This window comes from Gopherus flavomarginatus, chromosome 12, assembly GCF_025201925.1.
Source record: "Gopherus flavomarginatus isolate rGopFla2 chromosome 12, rGopFla2.mat.asm, whole genome shotgun sequence".
NCBI classification, from domain to species: Eukaryota; Metazoa; Chordata; order Testudines; family Testudinidae; genus Gopherus; species Gopherus flavomarginatus.
This window is the reverse complement of record NC_066628.1, coordinates 15,645,745-15,668,185: the sequence shown is the minus strand read 5'-3', so window position 1 is coordinate 15,668,185 and position 22,441 is coordinate 15,645,745. Positions and strand designations below refer to the sequence as shown.

The 22,441-nt window shown below is 43.3% G+C and overlaps 1 protein-coding gene and 1 pseudogene across 1 annotated transcript; one reads left to right on the top strand and one right to left on the bottom strand.

Annotated features, from left to right (window-relative positions):
* Nucleotides 1–9,346: 9,346 nt before the first annotated feature.
* LOC127032824 (olfactory receptor 2AP1-like) lies at nt 9,347–10,313 on the top strand (annotated as a pseudogene).
* A 7,607-nt stretch (nt 10,314–17,920) lies between these two features.
* On the bottom strand, nt 17,921–18,830 carry LOC127033182 (olfactory receptor 6B1-like). The gene is given in 3 exon segments (XM_050920975.1): nt 17,921–18,183; nt 18,186–18,212; nt 18,215–18,830. Coding segments are annotated over 3 exon segments (903 nt in total). The 5' UTR covers nt 18,828–18,830.
* Nucleotides 18,831–22,441: the final 3,611 nt, after the last annotated feature.

The window sequence follows — 22,441 nt, the reverse complement described above, 5'->3', positions numbered from 1 at the left end:
GCGCTGTGTGAAGAACTTCCTTTTATTTGTTTTAAACCTGCTACCCATTAATTTGATTTAGTAAACACTAGTTCTTGTATTATGGGAACAACTAAACAACTTTTCCTTATTTACTTTCTGCACATCACTCATTATTTTATATACCTCTATCATATCCCCCTTAGTCTCCTCTTTTCCAAACTGAAAAGTCCTAGGCTCTTTAATCTCTCCTCATACAGGACCCATTCCAAACCCCTAATCATTTTAGTTGTCCTTCTCTGAATCTTTTCTAATGCCAGCATCTCTTTTTTGACATGAGGAGACCACATCTGTTCGCAGGGCCGGTGCTTCCATTTAGGTGGCCTAGGCAATCGCCTGGGCGCCAGGATTATTGGGAGGAGGCATTTTGCCCGGGGGGGAAGCAGGCGGCTCTGGTGGACCTGCCGCAGTCGTGCCTGCGGAGGGTCCCCTGGTCCCGTGGCTCCAGTGGAGCTGCCACAGGCATTCCTGCGGATGGTCCGCTGGTCCAGCGGCTCCGGTGGGCCTCCCGCAGGCACAGCTGCAGCAGCTCCACCGGAGCCTGGACCTGAGCAGCGGGACCAGTGCACGGGGCAGCAAAATGGCCATGCGCCCAGGGCACTAAAAACACTAGCGCCGGTCCTGTCTGTACACAGTATTCAAGATGTGGGCATACTATGGATTTATATAAGGGCAATAAGATATTCTTCATCTTATTCTCTATCCACTTTTTAATGATTCCTAACATCCTGCTTGCTTTTTTGACTGGCGCTACACACTGCGTGGACGTCTTCAGAGAACTATCTGTCATGACTTCAAGATGTTTTTCCTGATTAGTTGTAGCTAAATTATTCCTCATCATGTTGTATGTATATTTGGGGTTATTTTTTTCCAGTGTGCATTACTTTACATTTATCCACATTAAATTTTACTTGCCATTTTCTTGCCCAATCACTTAGTTTTGTGAGATCTTTTTGAAGTTCTTCACAGTCTGCTTTGGTCTTAACTATCTTGAACAGTTTAATATCATCTACAAACTTTGCCACCTCACTTTTTACCCCTTTCTCCAGATCATTTATAAATAAGTTGAATAGGATTGGTCCTAGGACTGACTCTTGGAGAACACCACTAGTTACCCCTCTCCATTCTGAGAATTTACTATTTATTCCGACTCTTTGTTCCCTGTTTTTTAACCAGTTCTCATCCATAGAAGGACATTCTCTCTTATCCCATAACAATGTAATTTACGTAAGAACCTTTGGTGAGGGACTTATCAAAGGCTTTGTGGAAATCTAAGTACACTGGATCCCCCTTGTCCACATGTTTGTTGACCACTTCAAAGAACTCTATTAGATTAGTAAGATGCGATTTCCCTTTACAGAAACCATGTAGACTTTTGTCCAACAATTTATGTTCTTCCATGTGTCTGACAATTTTATTCTTTACTATTGTTTCAACTAATTTGCCCGGTATTGACCTTAAACTTACTGTAATTGCTGGTATCACCTCTAGAGCCCTTTTTAAATATTGGCATTATATTAGCTATCTTCCAGTTATTGAGTACAGAAGCCAATTTAAAGGACAGGTTACAAACCATAGTTAATAGTTCTGGAACCTCTCATTTGAGTTCTTTCAGAACTTTTGGGTGAATGCCATCTGGTCCCGGTGACTTATTACTGTTAAGTTTATGAATTAATTCCAAAACCTCATCAAGTGACACGTCAGTCTGTGATAATTCCTCAGATTTGTCACCTACAAAAGCCGGCTCAGGTTTGGGAATTTCCCTAACATCCTCAGCCATAAAGACTGAAGCAAAGAATTCATTGAGTTTCTCCACAATGACTTTATCATCTTTAAGTGCTCCTTTTGTATCTTGATCATCCAGGGGCCCTACTGGTTGTTTAGCAGGCTTCCTGCTTCTGATGTACTTAAAAAAAAATTATGATCTTTTGAATTTTTGGCTCAAACGGTGATGCTTAGAAGTTTAATAATAATCGTGACATGCCCATAGGTTAGTTACCTTAGAACAACCCCTGTGCAGTGACTCAGTATTTAGTGCTGCTTTTCACACCTCAGATATTTCAATTAGGGTGCAAGTTCAAATACAGTGTCCCGCTCCATCTCTCTTGAGTCAGTAAGAACAGGGATTGGGGAGATTAGTTAGCCAGCCTCCAAATGTCCAGGTTCCATTCTGTCACCAGGCAGGGTCTCAAAAAGTGCTGACTATAAAAGGACACATTTATGGAAAACTCTTTCCAAACTATCATCTCTACAATCTCTCTGGCACTTTTGCAGGTACAGTTTTGAGAACTCCTCAGTGCCACTTGGGATGAACATTGGCCAAATCAAAGAGATCAGAAAACCTAAGAAGTTTACTTTAAAACAAGGTGGACCCAAAAAAGTGGTCACTGTGCATAATCCCAGGGGCCTCAAGGCTGAGAAGGCAGGACATTTCCTTTCCCATTTCAAACTATTTATTTTCTGTTCCTTTGGAAGAGGCAGGAACCTCTCAAAAATGAGAATCCAACACACAGAATGGTCAGACAACCCGTAGGGCACATACTAGCAATGACAATGGATCTGTAGAAAAGTTATTGCAATAGTTATTAGGATACAGAGCAGAGGGCTGTTGCATTAAAAATATGTAAACACATGATGCAATAGTATTAGAAAGAAGCACAGCAACACTCGTCAGAGAGGTCATACAGAGAAGTACCCTGCTTTGCCCAGCTCCCACTCGCTGGTAATGATGCAGTTTTTACCCTCAGTGTCCTAGGCTGAAAGTATTGTGGGAGGGAAAGGTCTTTGCACACTAGTCCTCCTCCTGGTGTACAGTCTGAGATCCCTTAAAAAATGGGAGACTCTGATTGTTGTCTTTGGCCACCTCTGTTCCAGGATGTGTCTATATAGTGTAAATAAACAAGTTACACTAAGAGACCACATCACTGGATTCTCCTCCAGTGGGAAAATGTGACGGTCTAGGTGGTTTCTCAGGGTATAACCTGGAACTGTGAGACCTGCTCTGCCCCCTGTACACACTAACCTGGGGTGTCTGTCACAATGCTCTGCTAGTGACAAGAAGCAAACCCCTCCAGGTGCTGTTATCACTTAGTCCAGCAGCAGGTGGAGCCCCTACCCAGCTAGATTTCATGAATGCTCCCACAGACACTCATGAATCTCACAGAGAAAGACACCAACTGGATCCCACCAGATCCCTCCAGATCCCAGCCTTGTACCTCAGGGATATACCAACTTGGACAGAACAATGCCAATGTATTGATTGATTCACCACTTACTTCGAGGGAAAGTAGACATGCACAGCCTTTGCCACCTGAGCAAATTTACCAAACACTTCAGACCAACTCCTTGCGGAGGATAAACATAAAAGATAGATTTTACGTGATTATAAGCTATAGCCAAAAAGTTAAGATAAGTTACCAAAAGAAATGACAGCAAAATGCATTCTAAGCTCATCTTAACACTCTCAGGACCCTTATAACTTAGATGCTTCTCACTACAGGCTGGCTGTTTGTCCTTATGCCAGGATCTTTCCTTTGATCAGCGCTTTAGTCACTTGATGGTGGTGTGTATAGATGGAGGTGAAAAAAATAATATATGGAGATATACCTATCTTATAGAACTGGAAGGGACCCTGAAAGGTCATTGAGTCTAGCCCCCTGCCATCAACAGCAGGACCAAGTGCTGGTTTTGCCCCAAATCCCTAAGTGGCCCCCTCAAGGGTTGACCTCACAACCCTGGGCTTAACAGGCCAATGCTCAAATGACTGAGAGAGAGAACATGGCAAACATCTCTCCCTTTTATAAGGTTCTTTCTCTCTCTTGGTTCCCCCCAACCTTCAGAGTCAGATAGTCTTAGGCTGGGCTGGATTTGTCCCATACACAACCTGATGAGGTGTGAACTGCCCCTCTGCTCCCAGAGCATTTTGTCTGGACTTGTTTTAAGCACATTTTAGTCTAATAACTATATACATGAAATTACAGCCAGTACATTACTATAGCAATGATGATCAGTGCTACATGACAAGCTTTGCAATGGATGCCAGACAATCATATTATAAGGATGAACATGAGGGTGACGGGTGTTCCCTCGAGGTGTCACAGAAACTAATTTACAAGATGCTGAGTTCTGCTACGGCTCAGCAGAAGGGTGAGAGTATTGTTAAATAAACATTTCTAATTAGCAATTATAAAGATCCTTAAGAGAAATATTTCCTTGGGGGGGTAGGGGGAGATTCTTTCATCCAGATTTTTAATTTGCAAACTATGGATTAAATCTGCTTTACATTCAGTTTCCTGTGTATGTGTTAAACTATGTGGCTTCAGAACCCAGTCTGGCAGGCCTGATCATCTTAGCCATTTTTACGCTTGTATTTGCCTTCAGTAGAACAATTGACATAAGAAAAGATGGCCGAGTAGAATCAGTCTCTGCACAGTCATGCACTCCATGGGCGCTGCATTAGATTTCAGCCATGCAGAGCTATGATCTTATAAAGCAGAAAGGAAATTCTTCTGGCTGGGGGAGGTTGGTTGCACCAGGACAGTTGTTTGTACTGTTTGCACATTAAAAAAAAGCACTAACTCCCCAGGCTCAGCCCCGTCAGAGGAGGAATCAAGGGAGACGTAGCTTTCCATGGAGAAGGATACAAGTATGAGGACATCTCTGCACTTTGTAAATGGAGAGGGAGGAGCATGTTCTAAGACAGATTGTGACAGCTTCTCATCCATTCAAGGAGATGCAGGTCTGCCTACTGAGAAAATCCAGCTTCTGCAGAAAGAGGAGAGAGAAGAACCTCAGCTGAGGATCCTGAGTCCTGGAGGCCAAACACTGATAAATAAGAGCTCATTGCTTCAAGCTTGGGCTGTGCTGTGGTTACAGGTGAGCACCATTTTCCTGACTGCATTTCTAACCACCTTCCAAACAGACACATGAATGTGCTTTGTGAATATGAGAGGGACATGAGGGGTGAGGTAATCGCTTCTATTGGATAAACATCTGTTGGTGAATGAGAGAAGGTTTTGAGCTACACAGAGCTGTTCTGCAGGTGAATATTTACTCTTTTAGCTTCTCCTTCCCAGAGCAATGTCAGTCGGCATTTATAGCACCATAGAATAGAGATGGAGTGTGAGATCCACGCCTTTTGACAGGCCCTCAGTTGAGGATCGGCGCCACTGACACAAATGGAGCTATGTTGATTCACATCAGCTGAGGATCTGGCACAGTGTGCCCCAATGGGGTTGGGAAGTGGTGACAGAGTCTTACTAGCCCAGATCACACAGGCCAGATTGTTTCTAGACTCTGAGTTCAGGGACAGCATCTGCCCCCGCCCCCCTCCAATGCCTTTCTTGTTCCTGTATTATCATCACACACTCATTATGGAGCGTGGAGGGTCATTCCCCAGTTATGATTTCACATCAGCCTGGTTTTGCCTATGGGGGGGGCGCTACCCCAGACTCCAAGCAATTGTCTGTGAACAGCCCTGTGTGCTGGGACAAGGGAAATTAAATCCCAAGCTGTGTGTCTGTTAAAGTAGAGGTTTCAGAGCAGCAGCCGTGTTAGTCTGTATCTGCAAAAAGAACAGGAGTACTTGTGGCACCTTAGTAACTAACAAATTTATTTCAGCATAAGCTTTTGTGGGCCACAACTCACTTCTTCGGATGCATAGGATGCAACACACAGACAGATGATATTTATACATACAGAGAACATGAAAAAGTGGAAGTACGCTTCTCCAGCTCTTCTTTGTCTGTGGAGCAGACAGAAGGTGCCTTTCAGCCTGTGATGGTTGAGGGTACTGCAGTTGTCTCAGAGTTGGTTCTGGATTCAACTAAAGCCCAGGAAGGGAATGGTCCTAAATTTGTTTCTGCTAGGAAGAATGACACTGTAACTAGGTTGTATCCAGTCAGTGTTCTAGCAAAATCCCAGAGACCAGACAATGTTGGTGCTTGTATTTTGCCTGTTGGTAATATGTGGCTGGAGAATGGTGTAGCAACTCTGTCTGATCAGAGTGATACCCTAGCTGGGGCACCAGGCGAGCATAAAGGTGCTTTGATTGTGTTACTAACTGACAGTTTGAAAACTTGTAGGAAGAAGGAAAAGATTCCTGAGCTTGTGTGTGGCAAAGGGAAGGACAAGGCTTCTAACCTTTCGACTATGAAATCTTGCAGTTTGCCTAAAAGAGGATTGGGTAGGAATCCACATGAGGAGCAAAAGGTAATTCTCTTTAAGACAGGGTCCAGCCTTGGAACTGGTAGCAGTTAAGCATCTGAAAACTGGTGAACAGGCTCCTGTCACTGTTAATGCAAATTACCTGGCTAGCAGGGAGATGAAAGACTTGCTAATAGCTGTTAGCAAAGAGACTGCACCCAAACAGCCAGTGAATTCTGTTAAGCAAGAAAGCTCAGAACAGGAAGAAAAGAAAAAAACTTTATCATGCTAATGGTATTAAACAAAAAGCATGGCATAACAAAAATGCTTGTATATGTACACTTGCAATGGATTTGTTGTTATTGCTAATGGTGATTTTTGTAATTAATGTGTTGCTAATACCAAACATTGTAAAAACATACAATGTGCCTAATCTTTTGGAAAATCTCTTGAATATGTTAAGAGTTATGCATAAGAATGCACTTTATGTTAAAAGACCTTGTAATGCTGATGTTGAACAGTATAGTCTTGTAACTTTTCACAGGAGAAAAGACATTCCAGCTCTTATGTGCTGAATGAAAAGGGAAACTGAGGCACACTAACATTGCTTTCATAGCAAAATTCCAAGACTCCTGTACTAGGAACAACATTAATATCTACATTAACTTAATGTTAATTGAGTTCCAAACATTTGCCGAAGCTTGTATGGATAAAGTAGCTATGTTCTTTAGATCTTGGCAAGATCACATGAGACATATAGGAACAAGAGCAGATAGAGTCCACTGTTGTTCTAACCAAGTTTTACCTTGAGTTTGTAAAGCGATTCAGTCATGTTATTCAACATGATTTTGATAAACTATTTCTGTTTTACACTGATATGACTTCTAATCCAATACTAGCTATAGTAAGACAGAACCAAGGATCGGGAGCTCTTGGGATGCAGTCAATGATGTTTGTGTCATTCCTTCCTGCATCAATTTTACATTGGGGATGTGACGTTATTGACACAAAGTGTGACCGTGTAGACCATTACTGAAACCAAGATCCTGTAGTGGCACCAAATCTTGTCAAAATGAGATTAAGTATGGTGTCTCTGAGGAGGTTATGATTTGCTAGTTATGATTATACTATCTGTATGTATGCATCATTTTTTGTATTTAAAGCTATAAGTACTGTCTCTATACTGTTTGCATTTCAAACTTGTGCTATGCTTCTGGGTGACACCCCAGACAATTTGGCATCAGCACTGCCTAGCCTGCTTGATGGCCCATTGAGGACCATCAGCTATACAATTAACTCTCTGAGAAAGGGCAGATACACCTTGTGACTCAGCTAGGCATGCAGGGACATGCCTATGAACAGAACTCAGGTTTTTCCGTGCCATGTGCTGGGTAGCTTGTATTTGAGACAAAGGAAGCACCAGCCACATGGCAAAAGGACTATAAAAGGCAGCTGCATCATCTACATTTTGTTTTCAATCCTGCTTCTAACCTCTGGAGCAGGGGTCTCAAACTCAATTTACCTTAAGGCCAGTGCCAGTCCTCAAATCCTTCCAACGGACCAATAATGTTACTGAAGATAGTGTTCAGAAAACAAAAATTTTATATTAAATTAAACTGTCATACAACTTTATACAATTCTTCACCTCCCAGAGAGCTTTTAGTGTTTGCCAGACACGTGGCAATGCTTCAGTTCTGTCAGTTTGTTAATGTTTGGCCTCAGTGACTGAGCAGTTGAAACCTTCAGGATTGCAGCAAGGCGTGCATCAGATAGTTGTGTTCGGTATTTTTACTTGTATTCATTGTGGAAAAAAGGGATGCTGCCTCTATGCCAGGGGTTCTCAAACTGGGGGTCGGGACCCCTCAGGGAGTCACAAGGTTATTACATGGGAGGGGTTGCGAGGTGTCAGCCTCCACCCCAAACCCCGCTTTTCCTCCAGCATTTATAATGATGTTAAATATATTAAAACTTTTTTTAATTTATGAGGGGGGTCATACTCAGATGCTTGCTGTATGAAAAAGGTCACCAGTACAAAAGTTTGAGAACCCGTCTTCTATGCTGACTCTGCCTGGTTTCTCTGTCCCTCTCCCCCAGACAATGGGAGCTCCAGAGGGAGCGGCGCTTGTAGGTGAGAATCCTGGCAACGTGTCTGCCTGCGTCTCTCCTCTACGGGCAGAAGTGGGGAGGTTCTCTAGCCACAGATAGCCAGTGGACTGAGACTTTGAGACCCCTGCTCTGGAGGAACTTTTCTACAAACTGAAGCTCTAAACGAAGGACTGAATGACCCATCCAAGCAGTGGATGTACTTGAGAGACTTGATTTGAATCTGCAGTTTAATCCATCACTGCTAAAAGCCTGAACCAAGAAGTTTGCCATTAGATTTTAGATTCTAAAGGATTGGCAACAATGTGATTTGTGGGTAAGATCTGATTTGTATATTGACCTGGGTCTGGGGCTTGGTCCTTTGAGATCGGAAGAACCATTCTTCTTTTACTGGGATATTGATTCTCATAATGAGGCATCCCCATGAGGAGCGGTGCTGGTGTTGATACTGGGAAACTGGAGTGTCTAAGGGAATTGCTTGTGTGATTTACGGTCAGCCAGTAGGGTAAAACCAAAGTCTTCTCTGTTTGGCTGGTTTGCTGTGCCTTAGTAAAGGAATTCCAGTTTTGGGCTGTAATTGCCCTGCTCTAAGCAATTTTTCATGAATTGATACTCTCAGTTGTGTCCCGCCAGAGTACTCATCATTACATATGGATAGATTAATTTCCATTAATTCTTATGAGATTGGTGCCTATTGACACTAGATTGCATTGAAAAATCTGAGTAGAAGATTTTAGTTGTTCAGCTCTGGTATATCACAAGGTGCGATATAATAGATAACCCAATACTGATATGACAGATCAGACCAGTTCTCTACCAGAGATATGGGCTGTTATACGAGTCATTGCTCTGATATGGCAGAGGGAGGTCTACAGGGATACCAATCTTCTGTCCTCCGATTGAGACTCCTGGCACTTTGCTCTAAAGTCTACATCTGCCTGAAAATTTCAACCTGTAACCGGGAAAGGAAGGGAATATTCTGATTATTGATGGTATTAATTCACAAGACTTGATTAACTTTTCATGCTGTATTCTTCCAATTCAATTGCCCAGCTTGTTTTTTTGTTCCTAGACTCAACCCATGACAGACACCGAATGGAGAAACCAAACGATCATCACAGAATTTATCCTCCTGGGATTCGGGGATCTCCCTGACCTGCAAATTCTTCTTTTTCTAATGTTCCTAGTGATCTATATTGCAACCACAGTTGGGAATACGCTCATCGTGGTGCTTGTTGTGACAGATCAGCACCTTCACACCCCCATGTACTTCTTCCTGGGGAACTTGTCCTACTTGGAGACCTGCTACACCTCGACCTTCCTGCTCAGATTACTGGCCAGTCTGCTGACTGGGGATAGAACCATCTCATTCAGTGGCTGTTTCACACAAATGTATTTTTTTGGTTTACTGGCAGCTACAGAATGCTGTCTCCTAGCAGTGATGTCTTATGATCGGTATTTAGCAATATGTAAACCCCTGCATTATTCAACTCTTATGAATAACAGGTTTTGCCTCCAGTTGGCTGCTGGAGCATGGTTAAATGGTTGTTTGGCTACTACCATCTTTATATTATTCATGTCATCATTAATATTCTGTGGCCAGAATGAAATTGACCACTTCTATTGTGACCCCATTCCATTGATAAAACTCTCCTGCAGTGACACACACCTGATCATATTGATGGATTTCATACTAATCTGTGTATTCACTCTGCCTCCATTCCTACTAACCCTGACGTCCTATGTGTGTATCATTGCCACCATCCTGAAAATCCCTTCCACCGCTGGGAGGCAGAAAGCCTTTTCTACCTGCTCCTCTCACCTCATTGTGGTGACAATTTTCTATGGCACAATAATGATTGTCTACATGCTACCAAAATGTGATAAATTTAAAGACCTGAAAAAAGTGTTTTCTCTTTGCTACACGGTCCTAACTCCCCTGGTAAACCCCCTCATTTACAGCCTGAGAAACAGAAAGGTCAAGGAAGCCTTGTGCAAAGCAGTCAGTAAATGTAGCTTTCACAAAACATGCAGAGACTCCGAGATAATAACTTAGTCTGAGGTTTTCAAAGCTGCCTGGGTGATTTAAGCAATCAGCCCCCATTAAAATTAAGTTGAAAAGTCCCATTGAAAAATCTGAGCACTAAAATGAAAAAGAATTGGAGATGATCTGCACAGAGTTACTAAGACAGTTTTTGTGGTCCCTCGCTGTGTCCATGTCCTGATCATTGTTTCTGTATGTTAGATAATGAAGTCTTGTTATCAAATTCAGATGAAATGGCAATTTTTCTTAATGTTTCATATGAATATTGTGTGTGCCTCAGTGTCCCCTATAGTGTGCATATTTAATTAGATGGGAGAAAGAACTGTTTACGCTTTGCAGAGACTCAGAGACATAGGTATGACTGATGCCTAGCTGTCTGGGGTCTGGGTATCCATGGCCATGGAGACTTCCAGAACACAATTGCCACTGCAATTGCCAGGACATTTGCCTCCTAGCAACAAATGACCCTGGATGGCCCACCCTTAGCAGGAAACCAGCTGGGTGTGACAAGCTGGTGGACAAAGGACTGGGGAGGGGCCAGGTGGGATTCTTAAGTGTGGGTTGCTGGAGGCAGGGAGAAACTTCTATATTGGGACTACAGAGGGGTCACAGAGCTTTGGGTTTTGGGACTGACCCAAATGTAACTTTTCATTCTCTGTGTTAATGAAAGAATTTCTGCGCTGTGTTCCAGACATCTCATAAACCCTCCTGCTTTTACAAGCCTGGCTGAAAGTCACTCCAGAGTTAGGAAGTCGGGGGTTCATTGTCCCCTTTGGGTGTGCAAGTCTTCTCCACGTGTCCAATTCAGGTGGACTCGCTGAGGGGAGCTCACAGTGAGGAGCAGGGGTGCTGAAGGCAGCTACATTACGTTTCAGGAGGCGGTTAAGCCAAGAGGCCTACCCTAGTGAGAGTGTGACCCTAAGGGGGCTGACAACCTAAAGGGGTTCTCCCAGGGACTCTTCCAGAGCTGTTCAAGAGCACTGGACATATGTATCCGTGACAGGATGACTTCATCATGCTTGTAGTTACAAGTCATTTCTTATGTCCCTAAGGACACAATGGAGAAGCCACACAGAGTTCAGGTCAGTGTTCTTTTAACCAGGGAGGGAGGTGGCCATAACCATGGTCCCATCATAGACTTTCTAACTGGGTACCAGGCAGAGTGGAGACAATTTTAACCAATTTTTTATTTCCATTAAAAAAGCCATTTCTGATCTAAATAAATGTTTGGACAATAAAAATACTAACTCCTGGGACAGCAGAGATAGGGAAGTAAGCCTGGGAAATCTGCCACCACTGATATTGTGCTTGTTGCCATTATATGCATCTGCAAATCCACCCAGGGCCACCCAGAGCAAGGGCAAGTGGGGCAATTTGCCCTGGGCCTTGCAGTGGCCCCCATGAGAGTTTTTCGGGGCCCGTGGAGTGGGGGTCCTTCACTCGCTCCGGGTGCTCTGGAAAACTCTCATAGGGGAGGGGTCCCCAGAGCTTCTTCTTCGCTCTAGGTCTTCGGCGGCGAGGAGTCCTTCCGCTCCAGGGCAGAAGGATCTCCCGCCATCAAATTACCACCAAAACAGGGGCCTCCCACCACCAATGCCCTAGGCCCTGTGAATCCTCTGGAAGGCTCTGAATCCACCACCTTCACTGCGCTCACACAGACCAGATGCAAACAGCCAGGCCCCAGCATTGACCTATGGACACTTCACCAGGAACAGCGTTAGAGCTCTTACCTGGACTAAGCCCAGCTGTGACTAGCTCCAGAGGAGAGGAACTGAGAGGGGGTGTCAGAAATACTGAGTAGTGACCAAAATATTTTAGTAGCCAATACAATGGGAAAGTTATACTAGAAAAAGGGCCACTAGGTGGTGGCATAGATTGAATATGAATAAAGGGGTAGGGCAAGTACATTATAACAGACCGTCAACAGAAAGGTTGAAGTGGGACTATACCAAAAACCGTGAAGACCGAATACAAATATGAAAGAGGATTTACATTTTGTAAATCCAACGAGAACCTCATTTTCCAAAGGTAGATCAAATGCACCTACTCATCCCTTCAGGTAACTCCAGGTCCCTTCACTGAGTAAACCCAGTTTTTGAAGAAGAAATAGGAGAGACAAGAACCTCAGCTGACAAACCCTAAGAAATAAGAGCTCATCTCTTCAAGCTTGGGCTGTGCTTTGGTTACAGGTGAGCATCATCTGCCTGACTGCATTTCTATAACTCCATGAATGTCCTTTATGAATATAAGAGGGACATGGTGGGTGAGCTAATATCTTATATTGCACCAACTCCTGTTGGTGAATAACAGAAACTTTTGAAAAAAGAACGGGAGTACTTGCAGCAACTGAGAGACTAATACATTTATTTGAGCATAAGCTTTTCTGGACTACAGCCCACTTCATGAGATGCATAGAATGAAACATGCAGTAAGACAATTTCAGACAGTTGACAAGAAGGTGTGAGGATACTTATCATGGGAAAATAGATTCAATTTGTGTAATGACCCAGCCACTCCCAGTCTGTACTCAAGCCCAAGTTAATGGCATCTAGTTTTCAAATTAATTCCATTTCAGCAGTTTCTCAATGAACTCTGTTTCTGAAGCTTTTCTGTTGCAAAATTGCCACCTTTAAGTTTGTTACTAAGTGACTAGAGACGTTGAAGTGTTCTCCCAACTTGTTTTTTGAATGTTATGATTCCTGATGTCAGATTTGTGTCCATTTATTCTTTTGTGTAGAAACTGTCTGGTTTGGTCAATGTATGTGGCAGAGGGGCATTCCTGGCCCATGATGGCATATATCACATTGGTAGATGTGCAGGTGAACGAACCCCTGATAGTGTGGCTGATGTGATTAAGTACTATGATGGTGTCACTTGAATAGATATGTGGAAAGATGATCCCTCACTCTCACAGATTTTGCTATGTCATTACGTTGAGCATCCCCAAAACTGACTGCAACAAGCACCTGTCCCGAGAGGGGTAGTTCTCAGCGCGCAATGCCTAGCCAGTCTTATGTGCCTTAGACAGCTCCGCTGCACTTAGGACCCTCCCCTTGGGGTGTGAAGCAACCTATGGTGAGATGAAGCAGCTCTCACCTACCAACAGGCAGAATTCCTGTGATGCCCAAATGGCAGTGCTGGCTCAGTCTCTGGGAGCATGTCAGGGCATGGCCAGAGGCAGGGGAGGTGAGCACTGGTGAGAACAGAAGGACTTCAGCACTCTGGGAAGGATTTTTCAAGGGCCCTAATGGAGTTATGCATCCAAATCCTTCTGATATGAGAGTTGGGCATTTAACAACCTTAGACGCCTCTGAGAATCTCAGCCTGAAGAGCCACTGGGATTCTATTTCGGTAGGTTCAATCTATGCATTTCCATTGGAAACAGAAATTCTGTCTATTGATGGGAAACCCCCGCTGAACCTCTGAGACCTGCTGCTGTTGTAGGTGCTGTTGTAGCCACCAGTCTTGCAAACATGCTGTTGTACGATTTGGTTCTCAGTGGCTTTAATTTGGAGCAGTGCACACCTAACAGTTGGTAAGAAATGAGAAGAGATGAGATTATGCTCCCTAGGGTCACTAGAGGGCAGAGGAATGAGAAAGTTGCAGCCCTTCTGACCAATAGGCAACCAATAGCAGCCAAAGCAGAAGGGTAAGACAGGAGAAATTATGTTGTCAAATGACCATCTGAGGGAAGAGAAAAGGGAGATGAAGCTGTTTAATGGTCTATACGTGGTGAGGGAAGGACCCTGAAGAGATAAGGACATCTATGTATATAATGAACTATGGATAGTAGCAGATGTTGTAGAGTCAGAAGTGAGCAGTTTTCTAAGTAATGGACAGAAGGTGACATGGGCGAAGAACTGGAAAGAGGCAGCGATAGAATAATCCATTAATCCACTAATAATCCAGACTGTCTGTAATGTTATTTATTTGAACTGGGACTATATAGAACAAGGTTGCAAGGTCCTGTAGTGTCACCAAATCTTGTATAAAGGGGGTCAAATGAGGTGTCTAAGACAAGGTTATGGTTTGCTGGTTGTGATTATGCTGTCTATATGTGTGTCTCAATTTTGTAATTGAAGTTATGAATATTGGCTCTATACAGTCTGTATTCCAAACTTATGCTATGCTTCTGGGAGACATCCCAGACAAGCTGGTGTTAGCTCTGCCTAGCCTGCTTGATGGCCCACTAAGGACAATCAGCTATACAATTGACCCATTGAGAGAAGGCAGATATGCCTTGTAACTCAGCAAAGTATGCAGGAACTTGCCCATGTGACTCCAGACTCCATTTTGCTGTAATTTTCCACAGTAAGAACAAAGAGGTGTTCTTACACCTGGAAAAGACTGTAAAAGGCTGATGCCTTATCTCCATCTGCTCTTCAATCCTGCTTCTTACCTCTGGAGGGACTTTGCTACAAACAGAAGCTCTGAACAAAGGACTGAATGACCCATCCCAGCTGGGGATGTACTCCAGTGACTTGATCTTATCTGGCTGGTTTGGTTTGCCTTACAGGTGGAAAAACCCCAGCCTTGGGCTGTAACTACCCTGCTTTAAGCAATTTGTCCTGAACTGGCACTCTCAGTTAAGTTCCGCCAGACCCAGCATCGTTATACTGTCATGCTGGGAAATCACCACTAGATGGCAGCAGAGTAGAGGGAACGGGAGGGGGTGTCAGAAATATTGACTAGTGACCAACAGATTTCAGAAACCAACACGATAATAGGAAAGTTATACTGTTAAATGTCAGAGGGGTAGCCGTGTTAGTCTGTTTCCACAAAAACAATAAGGAGTCCAGTGGCACCTTAAAAACTAACAGATTTATTTGGACATAAGCTTTTGTGGGTAAAAAACCACTTCTTCAGATACATGGAGTGAAATGTATAGGTACAAGCACGAATATACTGGCACATGAAGAGAAGGGAGTTACCTTACAGGTGTGGGTGGTGTGAACTAGTGTTGACAAGGCCAATTCAATGAGGATGGATGTGATCCACTCTCAATAATTGATGAGGAAGTGTCAATACCCAGAGAGGGAAAATTGCTTTTGTAATGAGCCAACCACTCCCAGTTCCTGTTCAAGCCCAAAATTAATGGTGTTAAGTTTGCAAATAATTTATAGCTCTGCAATTTCTCTTTGAAGTCTGTTTTTGAAGTTTTTTTGTTGCAGGATGGCTACTTTTAAATCTCTTATTGAATATCCAGGGTTATTGAAGTGTTCTCCTACTGGTTTTTGTATGTTACCATTCTTGATGTCTGATCTGTATTCATTTATTCTTTTACGTAGAAACTGAGCTGTTTGGCCAATGTACATTGCAGAGGGTCATTGCTGGCACATAATGGCATATATTACATTAGTAGATGTACACGTGAATGAGCCCCTGATGGTGTGGCTCATCATGTGATTGGGTCCTAAGAAGATGTCACTAGAGTAGATATGGGGACAGAGTAGGCAACGAGGTTTGCTACAGGGATTGGTTCCTGGGTTGGTGTTTCTGTGGTGTGGTGTGTAGTGGCTAGTGAGTATTTGCTTCAGGTTGGGGGGCTGTTTGTAAACGAGGACTGGCCTGTCTACCAAGGTCTGTGAGAGTGAGGGAACGGGTTTCCAGGATAGGTTGTAGATGGTTGATGACGTGCTGGAGAGGTTTTAGCTGGGGCTGTACGTGATGGTTAGTGGTGTTCTCTTATTTTCCTTGTTGAGCCTGTCTTATAGTAGGTGATTTCTGGGTACTCACCTCACTCTGGCAGTTTGTTTCCTCACTTTCTCAGGTGGTATTGTAGTTTTAAGATCTTGTAGGTGTTTGTTTCTGTCTGAGGGATTGGCACAAATTCAGTTGCAACTTAGGGCTTGGCTGTGGACAATCGATCATGTGATGTGTCCTGGATAGAAGCTGGAGGCATGTAGGTAATATAGGAGTAAGCAGGTTTCCAGTATAGGGTGGTTTATGTGACTATCACTTATTTGTACAGCAGTGTCCAGGAAGTGGATCTCTTGTGTGGACTGGTCCAGGCTAAGGTTGATGGTGGGGTGGAAAATGTTGAAATCCAGGTGGCATTCTTCAAGGGCCTCTTCCTGTGGGTCCATATGATGAAGATGTCATCAATGTAATGCAAGTGGAGGAGGGGCGCTAAGGGACGAAAGCTGAGGAAGCGTTCTTCTAAGTCAGCCATAAAAATGTTGGCATACTGTGGGGCCATGCAGCTACCCATAGCAGTGACGCTGACTTGAAGGTATAAGTTGTCCCCAAATCTGAAATGGTTGTGGGTGAGGACAAAGTTATGAAACTCAGCCACCAGGTGTGCCATGGGCATGTCAGGGATACTGTTCTTGACAGCTTGTAGTCCATCCTTGTATTGAATATTGGTATGAAGAGCTGCTACATCCATGATGGGCAGGATGGTGTTTTCAGGAAGTCAGTGGTGTCTCGACGATAGCTAGGAGTGCTGGTAGCATAGGGTCTGAGGAAAGAGTCCAAATAGTGAGATAATAATGCTATAAGAGTGCCAATGCCTGAGATGATGGGGTGTCTACAGTTTAAAGGTTTATGGATCTTAGGTAGCAGATAGAATACTCCTGGTCAGGGATCCAAGGGTGTGTCTGGAACATTGCCCGAAGTGAAGTATTGATTCCTTATGTTACCCTTCTCCCAGTTGGAGTCAGCAGCTACAGAGCCGGGTTCAATATCTAAGGGTTCCTTTCCAATAATACAACACAAAACTGGCTTGATCCCCAACCCAGTAACCTGAGACAGTTACACATTACCCCTTGGGCTCCTCTAGAGGCAACTCACTGTTTAAAATTAAACATTAAACTAAGTTTATTAAATACAGAAAAATAGTTACCTAACACTTACAATAATTTAAAATCTATCTCTGAACTTTATGCCTAGGAAATAAAAAGTAAACACACACTGTAAATCCTAAACTTCATCAGATTCACTAGGATTTGAATCAAAAAGCTTTCCACACCCTTTTGGATGTTGTAGCCAGGTTACAGTTCTCCATACACAGGCTGAATTCCCTTCCCAGCCTGGGACCAACCTCCCCAGTTCAAAGTCTTTGTCTTTGCAGCATTCTTATTGCCTCCAGATAGGTTGGGGAGGAGAGAGGTGGTCTCATGAAGCCACTGTCCCTTATTTTATACTCTCAATTCATGTCCCTGGAAAAATACTGGCCCAGACATGTCCTGCTAGGCCTTGTTGAGTCATAGAGTTCAGCAATTACCATTGTGTGGTGCCTGCACAACTGTCTCTTACAGATTTGTGAATTTCTTGTTTACAATTCCCCTGCTGGTCAATGGTTGGTGATATTTGTTTAACACCCGCCTGGGTGCAGGTCACCTCCTATGTTGTGAGTGGAGAACTAACAGTGTCTGACACCCAGGCTTCTAATATATTTCAATAACAACCATATAACAAAATTTGATAATGATGTATACAGTGATGATATACATATTTTAACAGAAGAATGAGTTTCAGCAGATCATGATTTTACATATATACCTTACAAGGCATGCTTTTTATGAAATAGCACAACTATATACAAAGACGAATATGGGAGTTACAGGGTGCTACTTTGAGGTACAGTGCATCACAGGCTCATTGCTTCAATCACCCAGGCAGTTTCAAAATCTCAGGCTCCTTTATTGTCTCAGAATTTCTGCATGTTTTTTGTGAAAGGACACATTTACTGACTGCTTTGCTTAAGGCTTCCTTGACCTCTCTGTTTCTCAGGCTGTAGATGAGGGGGTTTAGCAGGGGAGTTAGGACTGTGAAGCAAAGAGACAGCACTTTCTTCAGATCTCTGAGTGTATCACGTTTTGGTAGCATGTGGAAAATCATCATGGTTCCATAGAAAATTGTCACCATAGTGAGTGGGAGGAGCAGGTAGAAAAGGCCTTTGTCTCCTGGTGATGGATGGGATTCTCAGGATGTTGGCAAGGATAAACACATAGGACATCAAGGTTAGTAGGAATGGAGGCAAGGTGAATACACAGGCTAGTATGAAATCCACCAATATGCTCAGGTGTGGGTCACTGCAGGAGAGTTCCATCAGTGGGATGGGATCACAATAGAAATGGTTTATTTCATTTGGGCCACAGAATGTTAACTGTGATAGGAATAAGACAAAAATTGTAATAGCCAAACAAGCACTTAACCATGACCCAGCAGCCAACTGGAGGCAAAACCTGTTATTCATAAGAGTTGAATAGTGCAGAGGTTTACATATCGCTAAATACCGATCATAAGACATTGCTGCTAGGAGACAGCATTCTGTACATATCAGAGCAGAAAAGAAATACAGTTGTGAGAAACAACCATTGAATGAGATGGTTTTGTCCCCAGTCAGGAGACTGACTAGCACCCTGGGCAGGACGGTGGAGGTGTAGCAGGTCTCCAAGCAGGACAAGTTCCCCAGGAAGAAGTACATAGGGGTGTGAAGGTGATGATTAGCCATAATTAGTGCAGTGATGAGCATGTTCCCGGCCACAGTTGCCATGTAGATCACTAGGAACATCAGGAAGAGAGGAATTTGCATGTCAGGGAGATTCCCGAATCCCAGGAGGATAAATTCTGTGACAGCAGTTTGGTTTCTCTGGTTTCTGTCAGCCATAGGTTGAGTCTACGAAGAAGAAAGCAAACTGTACAATTGAATTAGAAGAACATAGAGCTGAAAGGTAATCAAGTCTTTTGAATTAATTCCACAAATATTCAGAAACTCTCCACCCACTCCTGGCTACCAGCTGAAATTTTAATGCTAAATGTTGACTTCAGTCAAAGTATAAGGAGTCTCAGTTCGAGAACAGATCTTTTGTATCCATGTAGAGCACCCTCTCCCATATCAGAGCAATGACTAACTCAACAGTCCATTTCTCTGGTAGCCGAATATTGATACAACAGGTCAGACTCTTTCTTTATCTACTATTGTATCCCATCTAGTGACATTCAAAAGTGTAACAATGATGCTTTAATGCAGTATTTCACTTCTGGCAATTGCCAGAATCATGCCATGACTTAGGAGTCAAAATCAATAAATACATCAACTGAAATGTTGAACTGAGATTTCAAGTGCAGCCTATTTTCCTTAGGCATCGATCTTCTGTTAGAATTAATGGAAATTAATCTAACAATGTTTCCTGGTATATTCAGCTTTTCAGTGTCCTTTAAGAGAAGAAATAATTCCCGCCCCCCCCTCACAAGAGATCACTTTATGCCATAAATTTATGAAGTGGCGTAAATTGTCCCCTCATCCCTGTGGCGGTGATGGTGACGTGGTGAGGGACTGGCAATGCTTTTTCTGTTTCCCAATGTTCACTATGTAGCAATAAATAAATACAGCTCTTTGGAAGGTGGATGTTAGGAAGGGACAAAAGCCAGGCTGATGTTAAACCGTAACTGGACAGTGATCCTCCTCACACAATAATGATTGTGGGATGATAGCACAAGAACAAGAAAGGCACTGGGGGGAAGACCTTGTCCCTGAATTCAGTCTCTAGCAACAATCTGGCATGTGTCATCTGGGCTAGTAAGACTCTATCAGCATTCGCCACCCCATTGGGGCACACTGTAAGCCAGATTCTCAGCTGATGTAAATCAGGTAGCTCCATTTGTGTCATCAGGGCAGATCCCCAACTGAGGACATGTCACAAGACATGGATCTCAAGCTCCATCTCTGTGAAATGGTGCTATGAATCCTGACTGGCACGGCTGTGGGAAGGTGAGCATAAAACTACTTATATTCATTAGAAGAAGAGCTTTGTGTAGCTGAAAAGCTTCCCTTGTTCATCAACAGAAGCTGGTGCAATATAAGATATGACCTCGCCTGCCTCGTCCCTCTAATATTCACAAAGCACATTCATGCCCCTGTCTGGTGGTGGTATAGAAATACAGTTAGAAAGATGGTGCTCACCTGTAATGACAGCACAGTCCAAGCTTGAAGCGATGAGCTTCTATTTCTCAGGTCTTGGCTGCCAGAATTCAGGATCCTCAGCTGAGTTTCCGTCTCTCCTGTTTTTGCAGAAACTGGGTTTTCTCAGTGAAGAGACCTGCAGTTAGCGGAAGGAATGAGCAGGTACATTTGATCCACCTTTGGAAAATGAGCTTCCCCTTTGATTTAAAAAGTATAAATGCTGCCTCATATTTATATTCAGTCTTCAAACTTTTTTATAAGGTCCCGCTTCAACCTTTCTCCCACGTGGTTCATTTTGTGGCTCCAAAGCTTTGTAGCTAACAATGCCCAATGAGACTTGTACAGTGTGACTTGTATAATTGCATCTTTTTCGAAGTCTAATAATCCATTATGGAAAATATTTGAGATCGTGATTAAAGAGCATCTTACATTTTTGGGAGATGCCTGTCCAAGAAGATTGCCTCTTATAATGTACTTGCACCACCTCCATTATTAATATTAAATATATGCTGCCATCTAGTGGATATTTCTGAAAAGAGCTGCCCATATATCACCCTTACAACATGCTTCCACCAAATGGCCATTTAACTTTCTGCCCCACCCCCTCCACACACATGATAGAGATCTGCAGTGACCTGGAAGCCTACTTTCATCACCTCCGACTCCAGGAATATTTTCAAGACACCACTGAACAGCGCATTGACCCACAGGAACCCTCCTACCAACACTACAAGAAGAAGAATTCTGCGTGGACTCCTCCTGATGGTCGAAATGACAAACTGGATTTCTACTTCAACCGAGTAGTTGAAGAACCAACAAGAAGGGATGCCATTTTAGATTTGGTTTTGGTGAGTAGTGAGGACCTCATAGAAGAAATGGTTGTAGGGGACAACCTTGGTTCTGTCCCTGCCTGCAGGTATATGAGATCTTGGGGAGCAATTACCACACAGGTGGGGTGCCATTTAATTTCTTTATTAAAGGAAAAAGGAAGTGGTGGGAATTTAACAATGAAATAGGATGGGATGGGGTGTATAGGGTGTTTACAATAGACAATGATGGGGGGGTTCTTCTTATTGAACAGTGTAGGGAGTTCTAACAGTGGGGTACAGTAAGTGGGGTTCAGCACAATGGGGTACAGTACAGTCAATAAGCGTATCAAAAAGAAATGCAAAATAAAATGGTAGCTTCTAAATAAAATGGTCAACAATCTTAGATAGAATGTATTAAGTGGTTAGTGGCCTTATACACAATGTAACACAATGGTATCAATGCAAATACAACGTATATTAGAAAAGTGGAAGCAACCAATGGGGTGTTATAATTACAAGTAAAATGTGAATATAAGTGAACTTATGCAATGTAACGGTATAAAAGAAAAGTAATGACTTAATTTGTGAGGCTAGGATAGCAGATAATCTGTCAAGGAACAGGAGGGGGGAGGGGAGTGAATAATTAGTGGCAACCGATGAGAGGAGAGTGCGGCTGGAAGCAGCGAGAGACTCTGAAGCCCTGCAGGGTAAGGACAATGGAGCAGCGTGATGGTGATCTTCGGTAGGGGAGGGGCAGCGAAGAAGTGTAAAGGAGGGCTGGAGAGAGGTTTAAGCAACAAGCGGACACCAAAAACAAAGGGAAAAAAAGCGGCAAAGGGTTTGGGAAGTTTATACAGGGGGAGAAGCAGCAAGGAGTTTGGGAGGTTCAGAGGGTGATGAAGACGCGGGGGGGGCAGCAAAGGGTTATAACAGGGAGACACGGAGAAGCACACAGAGGGGGAGATTGGAGCGGGGAAAAACAGACACGGGAAAGTTCAGGGAGAGATCGGGACAGCGGGAAGACGAATTTACAGCAGCAAAAACCTTATCTATCTTAACCAACGACTAGGCAAAACAACAAATATCACAATTCTAAGCAAAGCTATAACAAGCAACTATACGGAGCAATAAAACAGTAAACTATAACAAGGCAGGTGAAATTTACAAGCTGTACAATTTTAACAAACTATGACTTATTAAATTAAAAAAACCAAGACCTATGGTGCACCTTATGCTATGGGGAAGTCACAGAGGGCAGAGTGGTATGTGACCAGGATACAGCTCCCAAGGAAGCCAAGGGATGGTTATCATAACCTTAGTCCCAGATTTGGACCTTAGCGTCCAAAATATGGGGGTTAGCATGAAAACCTCCAAGCTTAGTTACCAGCTTGGACCTGGTACCTGCTGCCACCA